This window comes from Nicotiana tabacum, chromosome 5, assembly GCF_000715075.1.
Source record: "Nicotiana tabacum cultivar K326 chromosome 5, ASM71507v2, whole genome shotgun sequence".
In the NCBI taxonomy this organism is placed as follows: Eukaryota; Viridiplantae; Streptophyta; class Magnoliopsida; order Solanales; family Solanaceae; genus Nicotiana; species Nicotiana tabacum.
Genome location: NC_134084.1, coordinates 53,284,404 through 53,307,870, shown reverse-complemented (window position 1 = coordinate 53,307,870; position 23,467 = coordinate 53,284,404). Strand labels below are relative to the sequence as shown.

Here is a 23,467-nt window from a genome sequence, read left to right as displayed (position 1 = left end):
ATTAAACATTCAAAAATATAAATCTAAATCGTACGAAAGGAAACATATTCAATACATTGTAGTTTGCTACACATAATCACTACAATACCTTGTGTCTTGCTAGTGAATATGCTGGAAATAATCTATTAGTTTCAATAGAAGTAGCATAATAGGTTTGGGAATTAGGATTTTGAGTTTAATTACTTGTTGGCTTGTAACTGTTTCATAATTCCAAGGCCCAAAAAAAAATTAATGCATTATTATTTTTAAACTTAATATATAAATAGATTTTTCACACTGTAAATTTATTCGGCACGGTTAGGTATTTTTTCAGTTTATTTTCATAAAATAAAAAGCCTACCCTAATTATCGATACGGTTATAGATTCATATAAAAATCTACGGTTTTATTAAAAGAAACCTAAAAATCAATTCGATACGGTACGGTTCAATCGGTTTAGTCGATTTTAAATATCCATTGACACCCCTAATTGGTTTGATAGTTTTATCTCATTTCAATTCAACTATTTACTGTTATTTGATCATTTGTATAAAATTAAATCACATATCCTTTAAATCACGTACAAATTTAATTATTATCCATTTTATACACCCTTAAACGGCTCTCAAATCATAATTAATGCCTTCAATTAAAGGATTCAGCTACACCATTCTTCCTTTTTTTTTCTCCTCTCCTCTCTCCTTCTACTACTGTCTCCCTCCTTATTCTTCACATCTGATATTGAGATCAAAATTTGGAAATTGTCTTAACACATAGAAACATCAAAAGAGGATCCACCTCCAGATTGTAGTATGGACATTAATGAACTTTGATTTCATTCTGAGAAAATAAAAGTCTCGTTTTTAGTACAGATATGCCTGTAAAATACATTCCTTGAGTATATATTTAAGTCACCGCAAACTTTACCAAAAAACAGAAGTTTTTATTTCTCAATATCTGTGGCGAAACTGGGGAATAATCAAAACAAGGGCACAACCTGATAGGACAAGTTTAATATAACTTTCATATAATATTCATACAAAAATAATACAACTACAAAGAGAATACAACTGAAATATAATTTTCATACAACTTTAATACAAATTTGATACATATCAACAACTTTATGTACAAAGAGAATATTTATAATTTAAATATAAATTTCAGAAAACGATTCAAATAGTATACAACTTATTTTCGTCTCAACTCTCCTACCTTCTTTCTCCAACTAATCTTCTACTCCATTTTTTACTTTTTATGCGACCACCTAAAAAACGAGACATACCATCAGAAGAATTCAAAGAAAACCACCATGGGAGTATGAGCGAGAATCTGACAGAGCCTCTCCAGAAAACTCCCCTCCGACGATCACTTTTTACGTCCAGACCTCACTCTCCTCTCTTCTCTTTTTTCAGGAAAAACAACACATGCAACCCCACACCTCATCCGAAATCTCACCTTCGAACTTTCAGATATGAAGATGCTTAAGCTAAAAAACCATTCACATTGGGTGACAGGGAAAGGTAAGGCACATAGATTTTGGAGTGAGATAGAGACAGAAAGAGGGAAAAAGTTTGGAAGAAGTCGATAGATTAGGGGGGTATAGGCTGAAATTCTTTTTGTTAAAATTGATAATGGTTAATAAAAAAGGAATTGGATAAAAGGTATATATTGAGTGCCTGGTAGTCATAGATGGTAAGAAACTTAACTAGATTCTCTACGTTATGAATACAGCGGTTGATTTCTAATATAAATCTATGTGCAACACAAACTTTGCACGGAAGAGCCTATCACAGGAGCTTCCCCAGTTAGATTTTACTGGCATGCGCGGTTCATACTTTCACAGTACTCACCCCTAGAGGGTGAAACATCTTTTCGTCTTTTACAGAAATAAGGAAATACTCTCTTTCAATTAATATACCTTCTTTTTTGTGATAAGGTCCCTTTTCCAATTAATCTAATTCCCAATGTACCTCTGTTAGGCTTTTAGAGGTCATCGAGTCATTCAACAATAAATTATAAAGAGAACAAATTTAAAAAGAGATCAAATATAACGCTTTCACACCCTCCACGATCGGTTTTAACAGCAAACATTCTAGCACTTACAAGGCCAATTCCCCCTTGGGTGGGTGGGGGGGGGGGGAGTGAATGACAGTGCCCATCTTATCTTAAGACGTCAAAAGGCGCACATCTAGTTAGTTTAAGCATAGTAGTTTAAGCTGGCTTTCTTCTTAGCCTGAACCTGAATGATACCTTCATTGAAATCTTCATGGGTAACCTGCAAAACAGTAAAATAAAAACAAATGCTTATAGCTTGCAAACCATAGAAAAGTTGGGGGAATGTGTTTCTCTACTATTGATTAGTTTCAATCTTAATTCCTGGTTCATAGGACCGACAACACTATCAAACCAAACTAGTTGAAACCCTCTTGACAGGGATAAGAGGATGCAGATCACCATCATAAGCCGCCACTATACTGCTAAAACCAAAGACATTAAGGGCCTGTTTTATTTGTACCGATGTAATGATATAATCTGATTTTTTAATTACCAGTTGAAGGTCCCAACTAGTGTATCATAAACTGAAGTTTACTAGTGTGCTACATAATTATACAAACAGGTGGGAATAAGAATTTGTCAAACATCAATCTGAAATACAATACAACTCTTTTAGCCAAAAACACTCCTTTGCATCTTTGTGACTTTTCACATAGCTTTTACATGTAATATTAGAATGAACAGATCACATTTCACAAACAAATTTGTAATATGCTTCTCAATACTTAAACTTGTGCCATGTTCAAGTTATTTGGATTTTAAGCTTCTAACAATTTCAGTTAATTCAAAGTTCAAACATCTTAAACTTTTTCGGCCAACTAACATGATCAGACGCAAGAGACATTGTGGCTATCTTCTTTTTTCCGTTTTTAGGCCAGCTAAAATGATCAGATGCAAGAAACATTGTGGCTATCCTCTGTTTCTTTTTCCTTTTTTGATGGATCAAATTTTTTCCTGAATTAAATTACAGAAACTAAGCCAAACAGATAAAGATCATAGCCAGAATATCAGCACAACAGAGCATGGCATGCACAAGTGGGAGCAGCCACAAATAGTAGAGAAAGCAGGGAGAAAGAGAGAGACCTCAGTGGCATCACGGCGGAGTGCTAACATCCCTGCCTCAACACATACAGCTTTTAATTGAGCCCCGTTAAAATCATCTGTGGATCGAGCCAATTCCTCGAAATTGACATCGGGGTGAACATTCATCTTTCTAGAGTGAATCTGCAATTCCAATAGAGAATCAAAAGAAACCAAAAACATTGAAGAACTTATTTCTCAGATTATAGGGCGCATCAGATATACACCAATTTCAGAGGAAGACCTACCTGCAAGATTTGAGCCCTAGCTTCCTCTGTGGGATGGGGGAACTCAATTTTACGATCCAATCGACCAGAACGCATCAAAGCAGGATCCAAAATATCAGCTCGGTTTGTTGCTGCTATAACCTGAAGTAAAGGAAAGAGACCAATACAATTGACTCAAATATAGAGAGCCAGAATAATAAAAATACCATGAATAGTGGAAATACCATGTCTAACTTTTTGCACTGATGTGCAGCTAAATTTTAAAACCCCAACAACAAATACTACAAAATTGGGAAGGGAATATTTTGCTCAATGTCCAAACTAGTTTAAGATAGGTAAAAGTAGAAAGTACAGGCAAGAGAATAACCTTTATCCTATCGTCACTGCTGAAACCATCGAGCTGATTAAGTAACTCCAACATAGTTCGTTGGACCTCTCGATCCCCACTAACTTCACTGCAATCAAACAACATAAACTAGTAAGTGAAAGTCCAGCAGTATCGCACCTATAAGGAAGTTTGGAGTGACATTTCTTTCATGAAGTACAAAGTGATCATATTTTCAGTCATAACATATATCAAGAGTCTACACACACACACACACGCATATCCGTGTGTGCATGCGTGTGTGTCTGTAAGATTCAAACATTTGTAAGTGAAAGCAAGACTCTGCATATTATATAAGGAGATTTAGGACCCGTTTGGCCATAGATTTTGCCAAACTAAATTTGGGTTTTATTTGGCAAACACATGTTTGGCCATAGATTTTGCCTACATTTTGGCAAAATCCCAAATCAACTCAATAACTGGTTTTGAGCCAAAATATCACTATTACATTTTTAAAAAATTGCCCCAAGCTTTTGTATTTTATAAAAGAACCCACCATTTATTATTTTGTAACAATGTTGCTTCGCCTTCTCGGTCATCTGATAGTGTATCATGTAGTTCATTATAAAAATGATAATTTTGTACCAAATTAATTTATGTTCAGGACTATGGTTTGCGATAATATAATGAATGTTATTGATAATGCCAATGTTGGGTATTTGTGATAGTTTTTAGAACTTGTGGGTATAAGTCATCTTGTGGATAGTTTTTAGAACTTGTGGATAGTTTTCAAGTTTTTCCAAAATAAATTTGTGAAATATGTTTTGAAAACTGATGTCCAAACACATTTTCATCTTCAAACCAAACTTTACTCAAATCAAATTTTTCAAAACAAATTTGGGAATCTATGGCCAAACGCTAGCTTAGAGTGAAATTTCATTCATTACACAAATATCAAGAGTCTGCATACTCTCTGTGTGTGTGCAAGATTAAAACATTTCTAAGTGAAAAGAACATCAGCCACATAGTTACCTATCAAAACGCTTTGTGCCTATAGCATCAATCTCATCAATAAAAATGATGCAAGGTGATTTCTCCTTTGCCAGCTGGAAAGCATCACGGACAAGTTTTGCTCCATCTCCAATGAACATCTGCATTTAGTACAAGATTCCATTGATAAGCAGTATAAATGAGATGCAGTTGATTTATGCACTACTTGGGTAGTCAGAACGCCGAACAGTAAAACGTAATCTTCTAAATGCAAATTATCTGTCATGATATCAAGTTTTCTTTCAGAAACAATTAACTCTAGTCAATCAATTTATGGAAATTAGCTGACAAATTCAATATCAATAGCAAGTTATGCCTATCCCATGCTGCGAAAATCTGTCGCGTATAAGGTCCGCATAGCATTACTGATCAAAATTACTAGCAACAAGATAAGAGTATTTCCACGCACTGCACATATTGATAACAGGGAGATGGTTAGATAATCGAAAACAAAGGATCTTGAATACTATTCGAAATTCAGAAGAACTGCGTGGAGGGGCTATTGAACAACTCGAAAAAGCTCGTTCTCGCTTACGGAAAGTAGAAAGCAAAGCCGAGCAGTTTCGAGTGAATGGATACTCTGAAATAGAACGAGAAAAATTGAATTTGATTAATTCAACTTATAAGACTTTGGAACAATTAGAAAATTACAAAAACGAAACGATTCAGTTTGAACAGCAAAGGGCGAATAATCAAGTCCGACAACGGGTTTTCCAAAAAGCCTTACGAGGAGCTCTAGGAACTCTGAATAGTTGTTTGAACAACGAGTTACATTTACGTACCATTAGTGCCAATATTGGCATGTTGGGAACAATGAAAGAAATAACTGATTAGTCTTTCTACTGTAGGTATTATTTTTTTCTTTCAAAAAATAATAAAGAAAGAATCATGGTAACCATTCGAGCTGACGAAATTAGTAATATTATCCGTGAACGTATTGAACAATATAATAGAGAAGTAAAGATTGTAAATACCGGTACCGTACTTCAAGTAGGCGACGGCATTGCTCGTATTCACGGTCTTGATGAAGTAATGGCGGGTGAATTAGTCAAATTTGAAGAGGGTACAATAGGCATTGCTCTGAATTTGGAATCAAATAATGTTGGTGTTGTATTAATGGGCGATGGTTTATTGATACAAGAAGGAAGTTCTGTAAAAGCAACGGGAAGAATTGCTCAGATACCCGTGAGTGAGGCTTATTTGGGTCGTGTTATAAATGCCCTGGCTAAACCTATTGATAGTAGAGGTGAAATTTCAGCTTCTGAATTTCGATTAATCGAATCTGCCGCCCCGGGTATTATTTCGCGCCGTTCCGTATATGAGCCTCTTCAAACCGGGCTTATTGCTATTGATTCGATGATCCCTATAGGACGTGGTCAGCGAGAATTAATTATTGGGGACAGACAGACCGGTAAAACAGCAGTAGCCACAGATACGATCCTCAATCAACAAGGTCAAAATGTAATATGTGTTTATGTAGCTATTGGGCAAAAAGCATCTTCTGTGGCCCAGGTCGTAACTACTTTACAGGAAAGGGGAGCGATGGAATACACTATTGTGGTAGCCGAAACGGCAGATTCCCCTGCTACATTACAATTGACATCAAAATCATACCGTAAACAAATAACTTAGAGAGAGATATGAAAGTTTGAGAATGAATGTGAGAGTAGCATCCTGCCCTTGTGTATGTATAGATATGCTGCTTCCTTGATTTACTTTAGTTCGACCCCCAAAGTAGCTGTCTTATAATAACTGACATGTTGCCTAGTGACCTAGACATATTCCAAGGTGGCACTTGTTTTCGAGTGTGCAAACTAACATTTTTTGGGGAAGTGTTTGTTTGAGGTTTTTTAACCTTTTTTCTTTGAAGAGTTCCAAAGTCAAATGATTAAATCTTTCAAAAAATCCAAAAACTAGATATATCAAACACAGAGGCTTTAACTGAGATTTACAAATGTGTATTAAATGTAAGTAAATTAAACGAACAAGCTTTTGACAAGATCATCAGTAAGTTCGATACGAGAACCACTTAGCATCTTACTAAATGTTTTTTTTATTGAAGTCTTAGCATCTTACTAAATGTAATTGCAACAAATGCATTTTAGAGCAACCATTTGTCCCAATTGAGAGGAAAGAAGCAAACAGGGGATACATTACTTATTAAAAAAAATATATAATAAGAAAACAAGAATAGCGGATACAAGATATTAGAGTAACTTGCACATACAGAGTATCTCATATGAATTCAAGCAACTGAACATAACAATCACTGGAAGTAGAATAAAATTCACCTGCACAAGCTGCGGCCCTGCTAGCTTAAGAAAAGTGGCATTTGTCTGTGCAGCACAGGCTCGGGCCATGAGAGTTTTCCCAGTCCCAGGAGGCCCATACAAAAGGACTCCTTTTGGAGGACGGACGCCTAATTTCTGGAACCGTTCTTTGTGTGTCATAGGTAAAACAATTGCCTCTACGAGTTCTTGAATCTGTTTCTCCAGACCTCCAATATCATTGTAGTCTTCAGTTGGTTTTTCATCAACTTCCATTGCCTTTACCCGTGAATCATATTCAGATGGCAATGTGTCTAATATCAAATAACTGTCTTTGTTTACTCCGACAAGATCACCAGGCTTTAACTTATCCGGGTCAACAAGGCCAACAACAGGCAGGAAAATTGTCTACAATTAGCATGAAGAAAGGACTGAATTAGTAAAAAGAACTTTGCTAAATCCAAATGGCTTTCATATGGAGAACAAGGATCTAGTTGTGAAGTTCAACCATAAAAAGGATATAAATGCCAATGAAGCTGTGGTAGTATATATTAAAAGTGCACTACTTAGAAGAAGAGAATTTTAGGCAATTTCTGTGACATTGCATCCCTAAAAAGATAGTCATACAATATTATGAGTATAACGACTCACCTGGCGCGTGGACGTTTTCAGTACAACACATTTGCCCTTCCTTTGCGAGTCAAGATCAATATTTGCACCATCCTCCTCATCCTCTTCCTCTGGATTCATTTCCAAAATCTGAAAAGATAAGGATCAAATGAGTGCCTCAAAGATAAACTGATCTACCTTCCATCTCCGCATAACCCCCTTTATAAACAAAACAAAATATTAAGAAAAAGAGAAAGGACATAATAGTATGTGCAGGAATATTGTCTTCCCCAAGGTCTTATAGGCAATTCAATTTCTTAAAATCACATGACAGAAATGCCGAAATAAGCCTTCTTATACACATATAGCCTCAACAAACAGGGAAAAATATCACTTCCAAACAAGCAACAGTAGACATTGCAAGAAAAACCTCTTAAGAATTGCAGAACATACAAATCAATCACCAGCCCTCTCCTCTCTCCCCTGGCACCAACCAGTGTTTTTCTCAAGCATCTTTTGTCTTCCCAAAATACATTTATCCATCTCTATCGTCTTGACCAAATGCATTTGGCATTCCCAGATTAGCACTTCAATTAGGTTTCTTAGGTGAACTGTCCATCTACTTAAACTAATGCGATGATGAAACCCATATACTATACAGCGTACATATTAAATTCTCAAAAGTACAAGGATCATATCAGTACTGCAAAATTCTACATAAACAAATACTTTCCATATTAGGAGACCCTCATTTCAAGTCAAGAAAAACAATCACTAAAGTCTCAACCATCCTTTACAAATTTTAAATACAGACCTGAATGGCTGTTCAATTCAGAGTTCACAATATGTCCTAAAGATTGTTAAGTATCTCAATTAATTTGCCACAGAACAGGATATCTACGGAGCCAAGTCACTAAGAGGAAGCATGAAGATAACTATTACGATACAATTTAATATTTCTACAAAAGTGCAACAACAACAACAATAAACCCAATGAAATCCCACAAGCGGGATCAGGAGAAAGTAGGGTGTACGTAGACCTTACCCTACCTAGTGCAGGTAGAGAGGCCGTTCCCGTAAGACCCCCGGCCCAGGCCAGCATAGTTGCAGCAATTTCTACAAAAGTGCAAGTTTCATAAATTGGAGAAGATATCATGCAGAGTTGGTCCTTTGAGTATTTCAGATCTCCCTCTCTTTCTAACTCCTTAAGCCACTGCAACTAGAGCCTTACCCTTCCCCACGGGAACTGGCTCGAAAGGAGAATAAGTACTGGAGTGAAAGTTTGAGATTGAAGTTTGCTTCTTCAAAGCTAGGATTGAAAAGATTTCGTGGCCACCCCACTAGCTCCACCCTCGAATTTTTAGCACGGTAGATGGCTGTTCTTCACCTTAATGAAATGGTCATAAATAATTTGCTAATACTTCTCTTTCTACACTTCTGGTGCAATCAGAAGTCATAGGCAAAGAATGTTCCGTGGCTGTGCACCCGTTGTACCCCTCTAATAAGTAATAACACTATTGACACTGTTCATTACCCCTCCAAACGATCAGGTCCAGTCCCATTGCTTGGGGACAAATCATGCTTCATCTAACTGAGGTTCATAAAATATATTGTAGAATAAGACGTGCAAGCTATCCTGTCATCCAATACATCAAATTGGAAATTACCCTAATCAAGTAACATGGAGTATCCTATTTGGTGATGATATTGTACTAATTAACGAAACTAACGAGGGGTGTCAACTAAAAGCTAAACTATGAAGAAGCACTATAGAGAGTACAAATTTTAGGATAAGCAGAAATAAGACTAAGTATATGCATTACCAGTTTAGTCTGCATAAGAAGAGTGAAACAAAGATGAGATTAGACTGGATTGAGGTGGCTAGATGCAAGCAATTCAAATATTTAGACTTGTTGTTCCAAGAGAATAGAATGACATATGAAACAGATACACATTGAATCAAAATTCCTTATTAAAAAAACATTGAATCGAAACAGGACAGCTGAAACCGGGGTATCTTTTAACAGTAAAAGGCTATCAGGGTGCTAAAGTAATAGAAGGATGCCTACCAAAGTGAATAGTTAAGTATTATGGAACAGTTATAAGATTCATCAACATATCCACAAGATGAGTATCGCAAAAATGTGGATGTTAAGATAGACGTATAGCAATACAACAAGCTCTACAAGATTAAAATATTTACCACATCCACCAGAAAGTGCAAGTAGCACACATTTGAAGATAAAATGAGAGATTGTTTGGATGTTTTATCATGTCCTGCGTTGACCTCCAGATGCACCAAGGTGGACGAGATAGATCTAAATGAACACGGAAGGAAATTGTCTTGAATGACCTACCATCTTTCGGAACCCATGCAAACTCCGGGAAAGATAAGGCACAATGGAAGAAAAATATTTATATAGGTGATACCAATTAATAGGAAATATGTTTCAGTCGTGCTAGTAAGTAGCTGAAATGAGAATGTTGAGATGGTTGTGCGGACATATCAGGAAAGACAAGAATAGGGATGAAGTTATTAGAGACAAGGTGGGAGTGGCCTCTGTGGAGGAAAAGTTGTGGGAATTGAGGTTGCGATGGTACGACCATGTGAAGAGGAGAGACATAGATGCCTCGGTCAGGAGGTGTGAGAGGCTGACCATGGCAAGCTTGAGTAAGGGCAGGGGTAGGCCAAAGAAGTATTGGGGAGAGGTGATTAGGCAGGACATGTCATTGCGTCACCTTATCGAGGACATGACTCAAGATAGGAAGGTGTGGAAGTCGATGATTAAGGTGGTAGGTTGACAGGTAGTTGTGAGTTTCTCCTAGGTTTACCAGTAGTACTAGTACTATTCTTGTATTCTCTTATTTGTGACTCTTTATTACTTGTTATGCCATTCGCTTCCATTACCATATTACATTACTGTTGCTATTGCTTGTTGCTTTATTTTTACTGTTCCTTAAGCCGAGGGTCTATTGTAAATAGCCTCTCTGCCTTTATAGGGTAGGGGTAAGGCTGCGTACACACTACCCTCCGCAGACCCCCTGTATGGGATCAAGCTGGGTTTTTTGTTGTTGTTGTTGTTGTTGTTGTTGTTTTAGTCATGTTAGTACGTTTATTTTAGGTCCTACAATTTTAGGAGTCTTTTGGCCCTACTAAAGATTTTTATGCCAGCAAAAACCACAGATAACTTCTGATACTTTTTATTTTTGTATCTATTTTATATAATGTTGGCTTGAGATGGATTTAATTAGAGAAACATGGTTAGTGAGGATTTAATAGCTGACCCATACTTGTTTGGGACTAAGGCGTTGTTGTTGCATTCTCTTAAACTAAGGGGTCGTTTGGTAGGATGTGTTAGAGAAAATAATGCATGCATTAACTTTTGGTATTACCAATCTCTTGTTTGGTACACTTTTTCAATCTACGTATTACTAATACAAGTATTAGTTATACAGCCTATTTGGTATTATCCTATATATAACTAATACATAACAAACCATGGTATTAGCAATACCAAGGCTATTAATGCATGAATTAGCATAGTTAAAGACAAAATTGTGCTTAAAGTCCCTTAAAGCTAAAGAATATGTAGGCCATTTTCATAATTAGCTAATTTTCTTACAAGTTATGCAATGCATTTTAATTTTTAATACATCACACCAAACAGTAGATAAGAAATAATTTCTGCATAATTAATGCTTGCATTACTAACGCATGCATTACTAAGAGTCCGTTTAGATGGGCTTATTTTAAGTGACTTTTAAGCCAAAATAGTTTTTAAGCCATAAGTTAGGAATTCTAGTTTTTGGCTTTTGGCTTGTTTTTGTCATTTTAGCTTTAAAAATGCTTTACTCTATCCAAACACTACAAAATGGCTTAAAAGTTATTTTGGCTTAAAAGCACTTAAAATAAGCCAATCCAAATGGGCTCTAATACATCTTATTCAGCATTATTCTTATGCACCCTACAAAACGACCCCTAAAAGCCTTTCTCATTGGCTCTATTAGGATGCATAGTCTCATTGTGAACAGATTTTTTCCTTCCTTCCGACGTACAGCAACTTTCTATGCTATTTTATCAGTAGACAGTCAATATCCTTACTGAAAAAATATTAAGGTTCCGATTCCAGGAGAAGTTGATGCCCAACAAAAAACATAAAAAAACAATTAGTCGCTGGTCTACTTACACTATTAGAAAGTACCAATTACACTCCCAATGATTTTAGTGAGTGTCTTAAAGCACTAGTTTCATAAATCCGGAATTATAAATGCAAACGGTGAACCCTAACAATAAGATAACATAACAATACCTCAACAATGTTGCCGACCAAGTAAGGAAGCTGCTTGTTAAGCTTAATTTTCTCCTGATTCTCCTTTATTTTTTCCTTGAATGAATCCAACTCTAGATTCGTTCTCTGCAGCTCTTCCTTTAAAATTCGGATTTCGTTGTCTAGCAAACGCGCAGCCCTAATAATATCATCAGTGGACATGGCATACAGGTCATCTTCGAAGTTGCCGTCCTCAGCCGCCATCGGTGTCGCCATCCACAACAGAGTAAGTCTATCAGAGAGCACTATGGAATGAGGGACTCGATCTGTGTGTGGCTTGTAGATTGTAGAATCAGAAAGGTTTATAGAGATTAGAGTGTCACGAAAGGAGAAAATACACCAATTTCTGATTATTGCATTTTCAATCCTTTCAATTTTAGTTTATCTTTAATTGGATCCCTGTAGTTAGTAATAATACCAATTGTAGGCTATAAGCCTCTAGCTCCTTCTACATCACTATATCTATTTGTCTATTTATATATCTATTCTATATAAATGCAATAATTCTTTTCTTTAAAAGTTAAATTACTTTAATAACCTTTTTAACCCTTAAAATGCCCTACTTAGAAAAAAATTACTTTTAAAAGTTGGAGAAAAAAATAATACCTACAAAAGAGTTGCCACGACCCCCCCCCCCCACAACGACATTATTTAATTAAACTACAAGCATCGGTAATATCAATTTATTCACAAGAAAGAAAAATATGGCTTCTTTCTTTTACATTCTATGTTTGATCAATGCTTCGTCACTGTCATATTTTTCATTGTTGGTGCCTTGGTGTGGAATTTGATATTGTAATGGTGTGGGTTTAGCCAAGTTTGGCTAAAGCAAATCTCCACCATTAGCGTGTTTTTAGGAAATAACTTCACGTCGCCAAACCACCTAGTAAGACGATCTCCTATCTCTTATTATGGTATTATTTTGTTATTAATATATACTTAAAAGTAAAATAAAATACCTACAATTATATATGTATCTGTGTGTTAGCCCGGGCCCAACACCTCACTATTAGCATGTTGTTTTAAAACATTATTTTTTTTCTCTTTGAAGTTGTGATAACGTTCTCTTTTTACGTACTAAACATAGCAACATGCCCTCCTAAATTTTGCTGTAGAATTCAAGAGAGAGCATTACACTTGCAAACTTGATCCTAAGTTTGGATCTTTTATAATTAAGAGGTTTAGTTATCTATTGTTTCTTCATTGAGAATAGTAAATAACTCTTAAACCAACAATACGATTTTCAAAATCTTGTTTGCTCTGATCAATTTCTCCTGCTTCAGGAACATCAAAAACTTGAAAGCTTAGCCCACTCTTAACCATCTCTTTTTACAATACATGCTCTCCTTCAAACGAAAAATCAAGGAAAGGATCTTAAATTAGTGCTAAATGAAGGTTGAGATCATGGAAATAAAACTACAGTACATGAAACAACCGGTCTCTCTTGAAGTAACTCAGTATGACATAAAATGTTCCTATTAAGGTATTGATTCATGGCTAAATGAGTTAATATTATACTGGAGTATTCCAGAGTTATGAACTAATTTTATCAGAAATAATTGAAATTCCAAGAAATCTGAGATATTCAACATATACAAATAAATATTTGGAATGATATTTTATATAATTTAAGAGCTTAATTAAATATAGAACCTTATTTTCAAAAAGAAAAAGATATCTGGCTGGAATAAAAAAATTTGAAGGCTATTGATCGAGATAAATATGTTGTCCATATGAAAGCCAGCCATTCTCTTAAGAATCTGGAGGCATGAATCAGTCTTTGGCTATCTACACCAGCAAGAGTCAATGGCTTACTCATCAATATTGTTGCGGAAGCCAAATGTATATAGTGTGAATAAGTCACAATTACTATACTAAAAATTATGACAGCCACCAAATAATAAATAAGACAATAAAGTAACAATAAAAGGAACACCAGAATTTACGAGTTTCGGCTAATTTTGCCTACTCCTCGGACACAACCAATATTTTATTTCACTCCAAAAATACAAGTGAAATAATACTAAAGAGAGAAGATACAAATGTCTTAAGAAGATAAGAAGGCAAATGGGAGGTGTATTTAAATCCTAAACATTAGGCCTTCTTTTATAGGGGGAAAATCCCCCCAACTCTACTTCCCAACCGATGTGGGACAATTTGACATCTTCAACAAATCTCCACCTTGGCAAAATTCCACATCTTCAATTCTCTCTCAATAACAAATTTTGGTTGTGTTTTCATCTTCAATCTTCAGTGTTCAACAATGTTGATCAAATTCAAACAATGTTGAAACTTGATAGTAGTCACCACTTTTGTCAGCATATCAGTAGGATTCTCTATAGTATGAATTTCTTCACCGTGACTCCACCTTCTTCTATGATTTCTCGTACAAAATGATATCGAACATCAATGTGCTTCGTCCTTGCATGATAAACTTGGTTCTTCGCTAATTGAATAACACTTTGACTATCACAAAAAATTGTGATACCTTTTTGTTCAACACCAAGCTCCTTTAGCAATCCTTGAAGCCAAATTGCCTCTTTTACAGCCTCTATAATAGCCATGTACTCTGCCTCTGTTGTAGACAAAGCAACTGTTGACTGCAAAGTAGACTTCCAACTAACTGGTGCCTTTGCAAAAGTAAACACATAACCAGTAGTTGATCTTCGTTTGTCCAGATCACCCGCAAAATCTGAGTCACAATATCCAATTACAGGCTGATTGCATTCCTGCTCAAAAACTAACCCAACATCTACAGTATTATGAATATACTGTAGAATCCACTTCACAGCTTGCCAATGCTCCTTTCCTGGATTATGCATATATCTGCTAATAACTCCAACAACTTGTGAAATGTCAGGTCTCGTACAGACCATTGCATACATCAAGCTACCAATAGCATTTGCATATGGTACATTTGACATATACTCTCGTTCAGTTTCATCCTTTGGCGACATAGTAGTACTTAACTTAAAATGGGGAGCAAGTGGAGTACTAACTGGTTTAGTCTTTTCATCTATGCCAAAACGTTGTAGTACTCTTTTCAAATATTCTTTCTGAGATAAACAGAGTTTCTTTGAACGTCTATCTCTTATTATCTCCATGCCAAGAATTTTCTTTGCCTCACCCAAATCCGTTATCTCGAACTCCTTCTTTCGTTGCATCTTCAACTTATCAATTTCTTCCAAATTCTTGGAAGCTATCAACATATAGGAGAAGATATACAAAGGAACCATCTTTAAGCTTGTGCAAATACACACAATGATCGTATTTGCTTCTCTTGTACCCTTGCCGCAACATAAACTCGTCAAATCGCTTGTACCATTGTCTAGAAGATTGTTTCAATCCGTACAACGATTTTTCAAGTTTGCACACCATATTTTCTTTTCCAGCAACTTTGAATCCTTCTGGCTGAGTCATGTAGATTTCCTCCTCCAAGTTTCCATGTAAAAATGCAGTTTTTACATCCATCTGAACTAGTTCCAAATCCAATTGTGCTACCAAAGCCAACATAATTCTAATGGAGGAATGTTTTACAACTGGAGAAAATACTTCATTGTAATCAATTCCCTCCTTTTGAGCATATCCTTTGGCCACCAATCTTGCTTTGTAGCGAACATCTACTTGGTTAGGAAATCCTTCCTTCTTTGCAAATACTCATTTGCACCCAATTGCTTTCTTTCCCTTCGGGAGATTGGCCAATCTCCATGTATAATTCTGATAAAGGGACTGTATTTCATCATTCATGGCAATCCTCCACTTATCTTCTTCTGAACTTTGGACAACGTCTTTATAAGTGGTAGGAACATCATCAGCTACAATTGAGGTTGCACAAGCAACCATCTCTATGAGACGAACAGGTTTCATTATTGTTCTTTTTGGCCTGCTGGTTGCTATTGATTCAAGTTGTTGTTGAGGTTCCTGAGTTGGAATCTCCTCTACTGGCTCTCCTTCCAGAGGGTAATCTTCATTTGTTTCCTCCTCTGCTTCTTGTGTAGGAAAAATAAATTTTCCCTCAAACTCCACCTGCTTAGAAGCACCTTCATTTTGTTTGGTATCTTCTGTTACCTTATTTACCATAGCAGATTCATCAAAGGTAACATCCCTGCTGAATATTATTTTCTTTGTCATAGGACACCATAAGCGATATCCTTTGACTCCAGAAGTAATTCCCATAAAAATAGCCTTCTTTGCCCTTGGATCCAATTTTGACTCTGTCACATGATAATATGCAGTTGAGCCAAACACGTGCAAAGAGTCATAATCTACAACAGTCTTTCCATACCATTTTTCAAATGGTGTCTTGCCATCAACAGCAGTAGATGGTAAGCGATTAATGAGGTGGCATGCATATGTAACTGCCTCAGCCCAAAATTCTTTGCCCAAGCCAGCATTGGACAACATACACCGTACCTTCTCCAGCAAGGTCCGGTTCATACGTTCTACCACTCCATTCTGTTGTGGTGTATGTCTGACAGTGAAGTGTCGGACGATGCCATCATTGTCATAGACCTTATTGAAATGATCATTTTTGTATTCACCTCCATTGTCTGTGCGAATACACTTGATCCTCTTGCCTGTTTGATTCTCCACCATCGTCTTCCATTTGAGAAAAATTCCCAACACTTCATCTTTGCTCTTATTGTATACACCCACACTCTTCGGGAAAAATCATCAACAATGGTTACAAAATAGTGCTTCCCACCCAATGAAGGTGTTTTGGAAGGACCCCAAACATCAGAGTGTACATAATCCAAAATGCCTTTAGTATTATGGATTGCTATACCAAATTTAACCCTTATATGTTTCCCTTTGACATAATGCTCACAAAACTCCAAGTTGCAAGCCTTTACTCCTTTTAACAATCCTTGATCTGATAGAGTTTTCAAGGATTTTCCTCCAGCATGTCCCAAACGCATGTGCCATAGTTTGGTTGTTTCTGCCTCTTTGTCGTCATTGGATGTCACTGTCGCTGTCCCAATAACTGTACTGCCACGATAGTGGTACATATTATTATTCTTTCGATTAGCCTTCATTACTACTAGTGCACCAGAGCATACTCTCATCACTCCATTTTTTGCAATGATTTTGAACCCTTTTGATTATAGGGCTCCCACAGAGATGAGATTCTTCTTCAAATCCGGTACATATCGAACATTTGTTAATGTTCTGATCATTCCATCATAGTTCCTTAATCGTATTGAACCAATTCCATATGAGGTAAGAGGGCTGTTGTTCGCTGTGTGGATGACTTCATATTTTCCTTCTTGAAAATCCACGAACCAGTCCCTGTTGGGAAACATATGATAGCTACAAGCCGAGTCCATCAACCATATGTCTGATGATGTTGATGACTCTGTTGTAACTAATGATAAGTCTGAATCATCACAATCAGCTACATTTGAATCCATAATGGTCTTTCCATTGTTATGTTTGGCTTTATTCTTCAACTTCGGACAGTCTTTCTTCCAGTGCCCCTTTTCTCGACAAAAGGCACATTTATCTTTGCTGGGTCTGGATCTTGACTTGGATCTTCCCTTCTTTGTCCTCGTTTGATTTTGAGGACGACCCCTCACAAATAATGCTTCTCCTTCTCCGCCCTTCTGTTTTTCTCGCTTTCTTTGTTCATAGCTGTACAAAGCTGAACAAACTTCTCTGAGAGAAACTTCGTCATTTCCATGGAGTAGAGTAGTTTCAAGGTGCTCGTACTCATCAGAAAGTGACGCCAACAACATCAAGGCCAAGTCACCATCATCATACATTGTATCCATATTTTGCAAATATGTGACCAACTTATTGAACTGGTGATATGTTCATTCATCGTGGTACCAGGAACATAGGTGAAGTGAAACAGTCGCTTCTTCATGTACAATTTATTTTGACTGTTTTTCTTCAAAAATTTATCCTCCAGTGCTTTCCATAATTTACTTTCAGAAGTTTCCTTTGTGTATGGATATTTCTGCTCTCTAGCAAGGTAGGATCGAATGGTACCGCAAGCAACACGGTTGAGAATCTTCCAATCTTCTTCTCCAATAACATCTGGTTTCTTTTCTTCAATGGCTAGATCTAGCCCTTGTTGAAAAAGGACATCTAGAACCTCGCCTTGCCACATCCCAAAATGTCCGGACCCGTCAAATATTTCTACCGCAAATTTTGCATTTGACACGATTCTTGTCATAAGCGAAGATGCCAATGATGACGTATTGTTGACACTTGATGTAGATTATTCTTGTTTATTGTCTTCCATTTTTGACACAAATATTATTTAATAGCTGACGACACAAATCAAGATTATTTCCTTTCTGGTATGGAAGATCAGACTAAGCTGCAACCACAGAGCATACTCAGACAGAACCTTGACTCAGTTACCAAGATAAATCTTTTCTAATGTGGAAGATCAGACTATGTTGCAACTACAGAGCATACTTAGACAGTACCTTGGCTCTGATACCAATTGTTGCGGAAGCCAAATGTATATAGTGTGAATACGTCACAACTACTATACCAAAAATTATGACAACCACCAAATAATAAATAAGACAATAAAGTAACAATAAAAGGAACACCAGAATTTACGAGGTTCGGCTAATTTTGCCTACTCCTCGGACACAACCTATATTTTATTTCACTCCAAAAATACAAGTGAAATAATACTAAAGAGAGAAGATACAAATGCCTTAAGAAAATAAGAAGGCAAATGAGAGGTGTATTTAAATCCTAAACATTAGGCCTTCTTTTATAGGGGGAAAATCCCCCCAACTCTACTTCCCAACCGATGTGGGACAATTTGACATCTTCAACAATTAGATATCTCTTTCCAATATATATTAGTATACGAATAAAGAGTTAAGACCGATGAATGAAAATCGGGACGAAGACCATGTTATGCAGTAAGGTTATCCCTAGCTGGAGACTAACTTAACCAATTACATGAACCTAGGTTTTAGGAAAACTGTAAGAAAGAACAAATTGTATCACAAACAGTTACCACAGACACAATCTAAAGTTTGAAAATGTTCCGACCGATGGGCAACTATTGGTGATGAAAAAATAAAGCGTAAGTTTGGAAGATATATAGATATAAATGAGAATATCATATTATTTAATCTTTAAAGTCTACAATACAGAACTAAATGAATTCAGTATTGTATAAAAAGTGAAGTCCACATAGTAGCAATTAAATTGGACTAATTTGCATTATGAACTGGACTTACTAAAAAATAAAGTTCCACCATTTATTCAAAAAATATGAACTATAAGGAACAATTTGCTATTTTACAAACAAACTCATGCAACCAACCAAAAGCATTACAAAATTGCAGAACATCCAAGGAATTACAAAATTTTGTTCACACAAGTTGCTTATTATACAACTCTGTATAAAAAATCATACTTCTCGAAATCAGGTGTTACATTTCGATCTACTAATAGCATTACTTGAACGTCAATGATCAATTTCATATCTAGGTAAATGCATTTCAAACAAATACTTCTTTAACAAAAATTGAAATATAACGCATAGTATATTGTTCAATAATTATTTCTCGTAAATGTCAAAAATGTACCTTTGATATTGTTAAATTATAGATGTTTATCTTATGGAACCCGTATGGAAGAGAAAAATTATTGAGTTGTTTTGGAGATTTCGTCAAAGTTCTTCTCATATCATTACCATTTTTCTTCAGATAAAAGTTTAATGTGTCTAGTGATGTAGCAGGTTGTGCACCTAATAAGAAAATTTTCACGGAAGCATTTGGAACTGGGAAAGAAATCGTTTTGTAGAGTTTTTAAAAGTTACATTCTTTTTTTCATGTTAAAAATCATGCAATTTTTGCTCTTTTTTGTATGTTATCAAATTTGTTATGCACGTGCTCAAATAATCAAAGACGACTATTGTCATTTCATAGTTTTGTGTTATTTTGCATTTTCTTATCTTCTATATATTTAAGTTGATGTAACATCCCTACTTTACATCTAAATATTTTAATTTCTGAGAGTCTCGATTTATTATAATATTCATTATATATCACTTCGTCAATAATACTACATTTGGCACATCTCTAAATATGCAAAATGCAACTTTAAGAAATAGAGGATTATCAGGTGTTTACTTTTCTCCATATTTTTTCAAAAGATATATACTACGGCAGAAAATTCATATAAGAGAAACTAACAACTATTAGTTTTAACATTAGCATAGTAACACATAATACTCAATACTTGAGTCAAAAGATAAACAATTATCAACTTCTTAAGATAATACATCTTTATTATCAAGATAAATGCTACTTACATGACTTAGCCAATATAAGTAAAAGCATATACATTAAAGTTGTTTCATGTCAACTGATCTTCTTATCCTGCATGCATATGCAAGTCTAAGTTAGACGTGCCATTTGTGCAAATATCATTACTTGACCCAATTTGAACGTCAATGATCTCATATCTACCTAAATGCTTCAAACAAATATTTCAATAACAAAAATGACATACATAATCAATAATTCTTTCTATTGAATATCAATAATATACCCTAAAAATTGTTTAATGACTGATTTTTATGTTATAGAAGCCTTAAGAGAAAAAATAGAATAGAAAACTACTTATTTGATTTGGACATTTCATCAAACACTTTGGTAGCATAAACGTTCTTCCATTTTCGTTGTTGTTTTCGGTTAGATGGAAATTTGGTGTTGTAACGACCCGACCAGTCGTTTTATGAATTTCAACCCCATTTTCCCCATTTCTGCTTCTTTATTCTTGTTCAGCCATATTATGTGGTATCGGGTTGGTTGGTTCACGTTCGGAGAGGTTTTGGAGAGGTATGAGACACATAGTCTCTTTTGAGTAAGCTTAAGTTGGAAAAATCAACCAGATATTGACTTATGTGTAGGAGGTCTCGGATGTGAATTCTGATGGTTCGGATAGCTCTGTTAGGTAAGGACTTAGGAGCGTATCCGGAATGTATTTTGGAGGCCCGTATTAGATTTAGGCTTGAATTGGCGAAATTAGAAATTTGGCATTTTCCGATCGGCAGTGGAGATTTTAATATTGGGGTCAGAATGAAATTCCGGAAGTTGGAGTAGGTCCGTTGTGTCATTTGGGACGTGTGTGCAAAATTTTAGGTCATTTGGATGAGGTTTGATAGACTTTTGATCGAATTCGGAATTTGGAAGTTTTGGAATCCTTAAGCTTGAATCTGAGGGTGATTTGATGTTTTGATGTTATTTTGAGCGTTCCGAAGGTTGGAACAAGTTTGAATGATGTTATGGGATATGTTGACATTTTTGGTTGAGGTCCCGAGGACCTCAGGTGTGTTTCGGATGCCCAACGGGACATTTTTGGACTTGAGTTAGCAGTTTTGCTGGTATTTTGTTGCAGACGTTTTGCTCTTCGCGATCGCATAGAAGGGTTCACGATCGCGTAGGCTAATTTGGGGCAGGTGGAGTTGTTCTACGCGTTCGCAGAGAGGAGGTTGTGATCGCGTATGTGTGAGAGGTTGTGCTTCGCGAACGCGTGGCCAGGGTCACGTTCGCGTAAAAGAAGGAAAGTTGGTGTATAGTGGAGGTGATTGCTCTATGTGACCGCGTGAGGCAGGTCGCGATCGCGTAGGTTTGGGTGGTTAAGGTTCGCGAACGCATGGAGTTTTACACGATCGCATAAGGTATGTTGAGGGGCAGTCCACTGTTGTGCTTCACGATCGCGGTGAAGGAAAAACACATGGGCAGTAAGGTTAAATAGCCATCTTCGCAAATTTTAGGCCATTTCTCACCATTGTTGGCCGGATTTGGACCTTTTTGAGAGGGATTGAAGAGGGAATCGAAGGGAAATACTTGGAGGTAAGATTTTTGAACTCAATACTCGATTCTATGATGATTTCTACCCAATTAAATATAAAATTAGTGAAATTTAAAGCCTAAAATTGGGAATTAGGGCTTGAAATTGGAGACTTTTATTTAAGGATTTGAGGGGTCGTTTGTGGTCGGATTTTGATGTATTTGGTATGTATGAACTCGTGAGAGTGTAAGAATTCTAGTTTGTGATTTTTATCGGAATCCGAGACGTGGGCCCGGAGGTCGGATTTGACCAATTTTGGAATTTGTGATGTAATTTGATTTATTTTCGTGTGGGCTTTGTTCCCTTAGCATATATTAATGTTATGGTTCTGATTTTGGTTAGATTCAGGGCATTTGGAGGCCGAATCGAGAGGAAAGGGCATCGCGGGCTAGAACAGTTAGTGCAAAAGGCTAAGACACCAATGCTTAGGCCTCCTCCTCCATGTCCTCAAAGGCTTGCCAAGCAAAATGGCGAGAACCAATTCAAAAAGTTTATTGACATGATGAAAAGTCTATCAATCAATGTGCCATTAGTCGAAGCCTTGGAGCAAATGCTCAGTTATGCAAAGTTTATGAAGGATTTGGTGACAAAGAAGCGGTCAATGAATTGTGAAACTATAAAAATGACTCATCAAGTGAGTGCAATTGAGCATTCAATGGCTCCAAAATTGGAAGATCCCAATGCTTTCACAATCCCTTGTACCATTCGAAGTGCCAAGTTTGCTAAAGTTATTTGTGATCTTGGGGCAAGTATCAATTTGATGCCCTATTCGGTTTTCAAGACTTTGGGAATTGGGAAACCAAGACCCACATCTATGAGATTACAAATGGACGATCGTACCATGAAGAGATTATTGGGAGTGATTGAGGACGTATTGGTTCGTGTTGATAAATTCATTCTTTCGGCGGATTTTGTCATTCTTGATTGTGAGGTTGACTATGAGGTACCGATTATTCTGGGGAGACCTTTCCTTACTACGGGGAAGGCTTTAGTTGATGTTGAATCCAGAGAACTTACCTTTCGGGTTGGTGATGAAAAAGTGGTTTTCCATGTGTGTAAGTCTATGAGGAACCCAATAGCAATGAGGTGTGCTCTTTCGTGGACTTGGTGACCTATGTGATTCTGGATGAAAAAGTGATATGATGAATGTTGATGATACATTGGAGGCTGTCTTGCTCAACTTTGATGATGAAGAGATGGAGGCCTTCGTGGAATATGTGAACTCTTTGCAAGGAACAGGGTTGTACACTTATGAGCCCCGAAAAATTATCCTTGGATCTTGAAAATAGAACAACTCCTCCAACAAAGCCTTCAATTGAGGAGCCTCCCATCTTACAGTTGAAGCCATTGCCTCCACATCTTTTGTATTAATTTCTTGGACATTCTTCTACTTTACCGATTATTCTTTCCTCTTGTTTGACTAACGTGCAGGTAGAATCTACATTGGCGGTGCTACAAAAGAGAAAGAAGGCTATTGGATGGACATTAGCGGATATTTGGGGGATAAGCCCCGCTTCTTGCATGCACAAGATTAACTTGGAGGAAGGTGCCAAACCATCTATTGAACATCAAAGGAGACTCAATGAAGCCATGCAAGAGGTTTTCAAAAAGGAGATAATCAAGTGGTTGGATGTCGGGGTTGTCTATCACATTTCTGATAGTTCGTGGACTTCTGTGGTTCAATGTATTCTAAAGAAAGGGGGCATG

General features: G+C 36.5%; 1 protein-coding gene across 2 annotated transcripts; it reads right to left on the bottom strand.

Moving 5' to 3' along the window:
• Positions 1 to 982: 982 nt before the first annotated feature.
• Positions 983 to 12,356, bottom strand: LOC107803920 (26S proteasome regulatory subunit 6A homolog). Of its 2 annotated transcripts, XM_075253572.1 has the most exons (9): positions 11,906 to 12,356; positions 7,638 to 7,745; positions 7,011 to 7,394; positions 4,702 to 4,820; positions 3,712 to 3,799; positions 3,366 to 3,485; positions 3,121 to 3,261; positions 2,233 to 2,257; positions 983 to 1,246 (listed from the first exon to the last, which is right to left on the bottom strand). In XM_075253572.1, exons 1-9 carry the CDS (start codon positions 12,137 to 12,139, stop codon positions 1,191 to 1,193), a joined length of 1,275 nt encoding a protein of 424 aa, XP_075109673.1. In that variant the 5' UTR covers positions 12,140 to 12,356; the 3' UTR covers positions 983 to 1,190. The 2 variants fall into 2 exon arrangements, with proteins under 2 accessions (XP_075109673.1, XP_075109672.1); XM_075253571.1 differs by lacking the exon at positions 2,233 to 2,257 and having other exon boundaries at positions 3,087 to 3,261.
• Between the last annotated feature and the right edge of the window lie 11,111 nt (positions 12,357 to 23,467).

Bases quoted from the DNA above. Each gene is read 5' to 3' on its own strand.
- LOC107803920 (XM_075253571.1), bottom strand. From the start codon at position 12,139: ATGGCGACACCGATGGCGGCTGAGGACGGCAACTTCGAAGATGACCTG. The intron at 3,800-4,701 runs GTAACTATGTGG...GTTTGATTGCAG, and splicing joins GGCACAAAGCGTTTTGATAG to TGAAGTTAGTGGGGATCGAG. The intron at 3,486-3,711 runs GTTATTCTCTTG...CCTTTACTTCAG, and splicing joins GCAGTGACGATAGGATAAAG to GTTATAGCAGCAACAAACCG.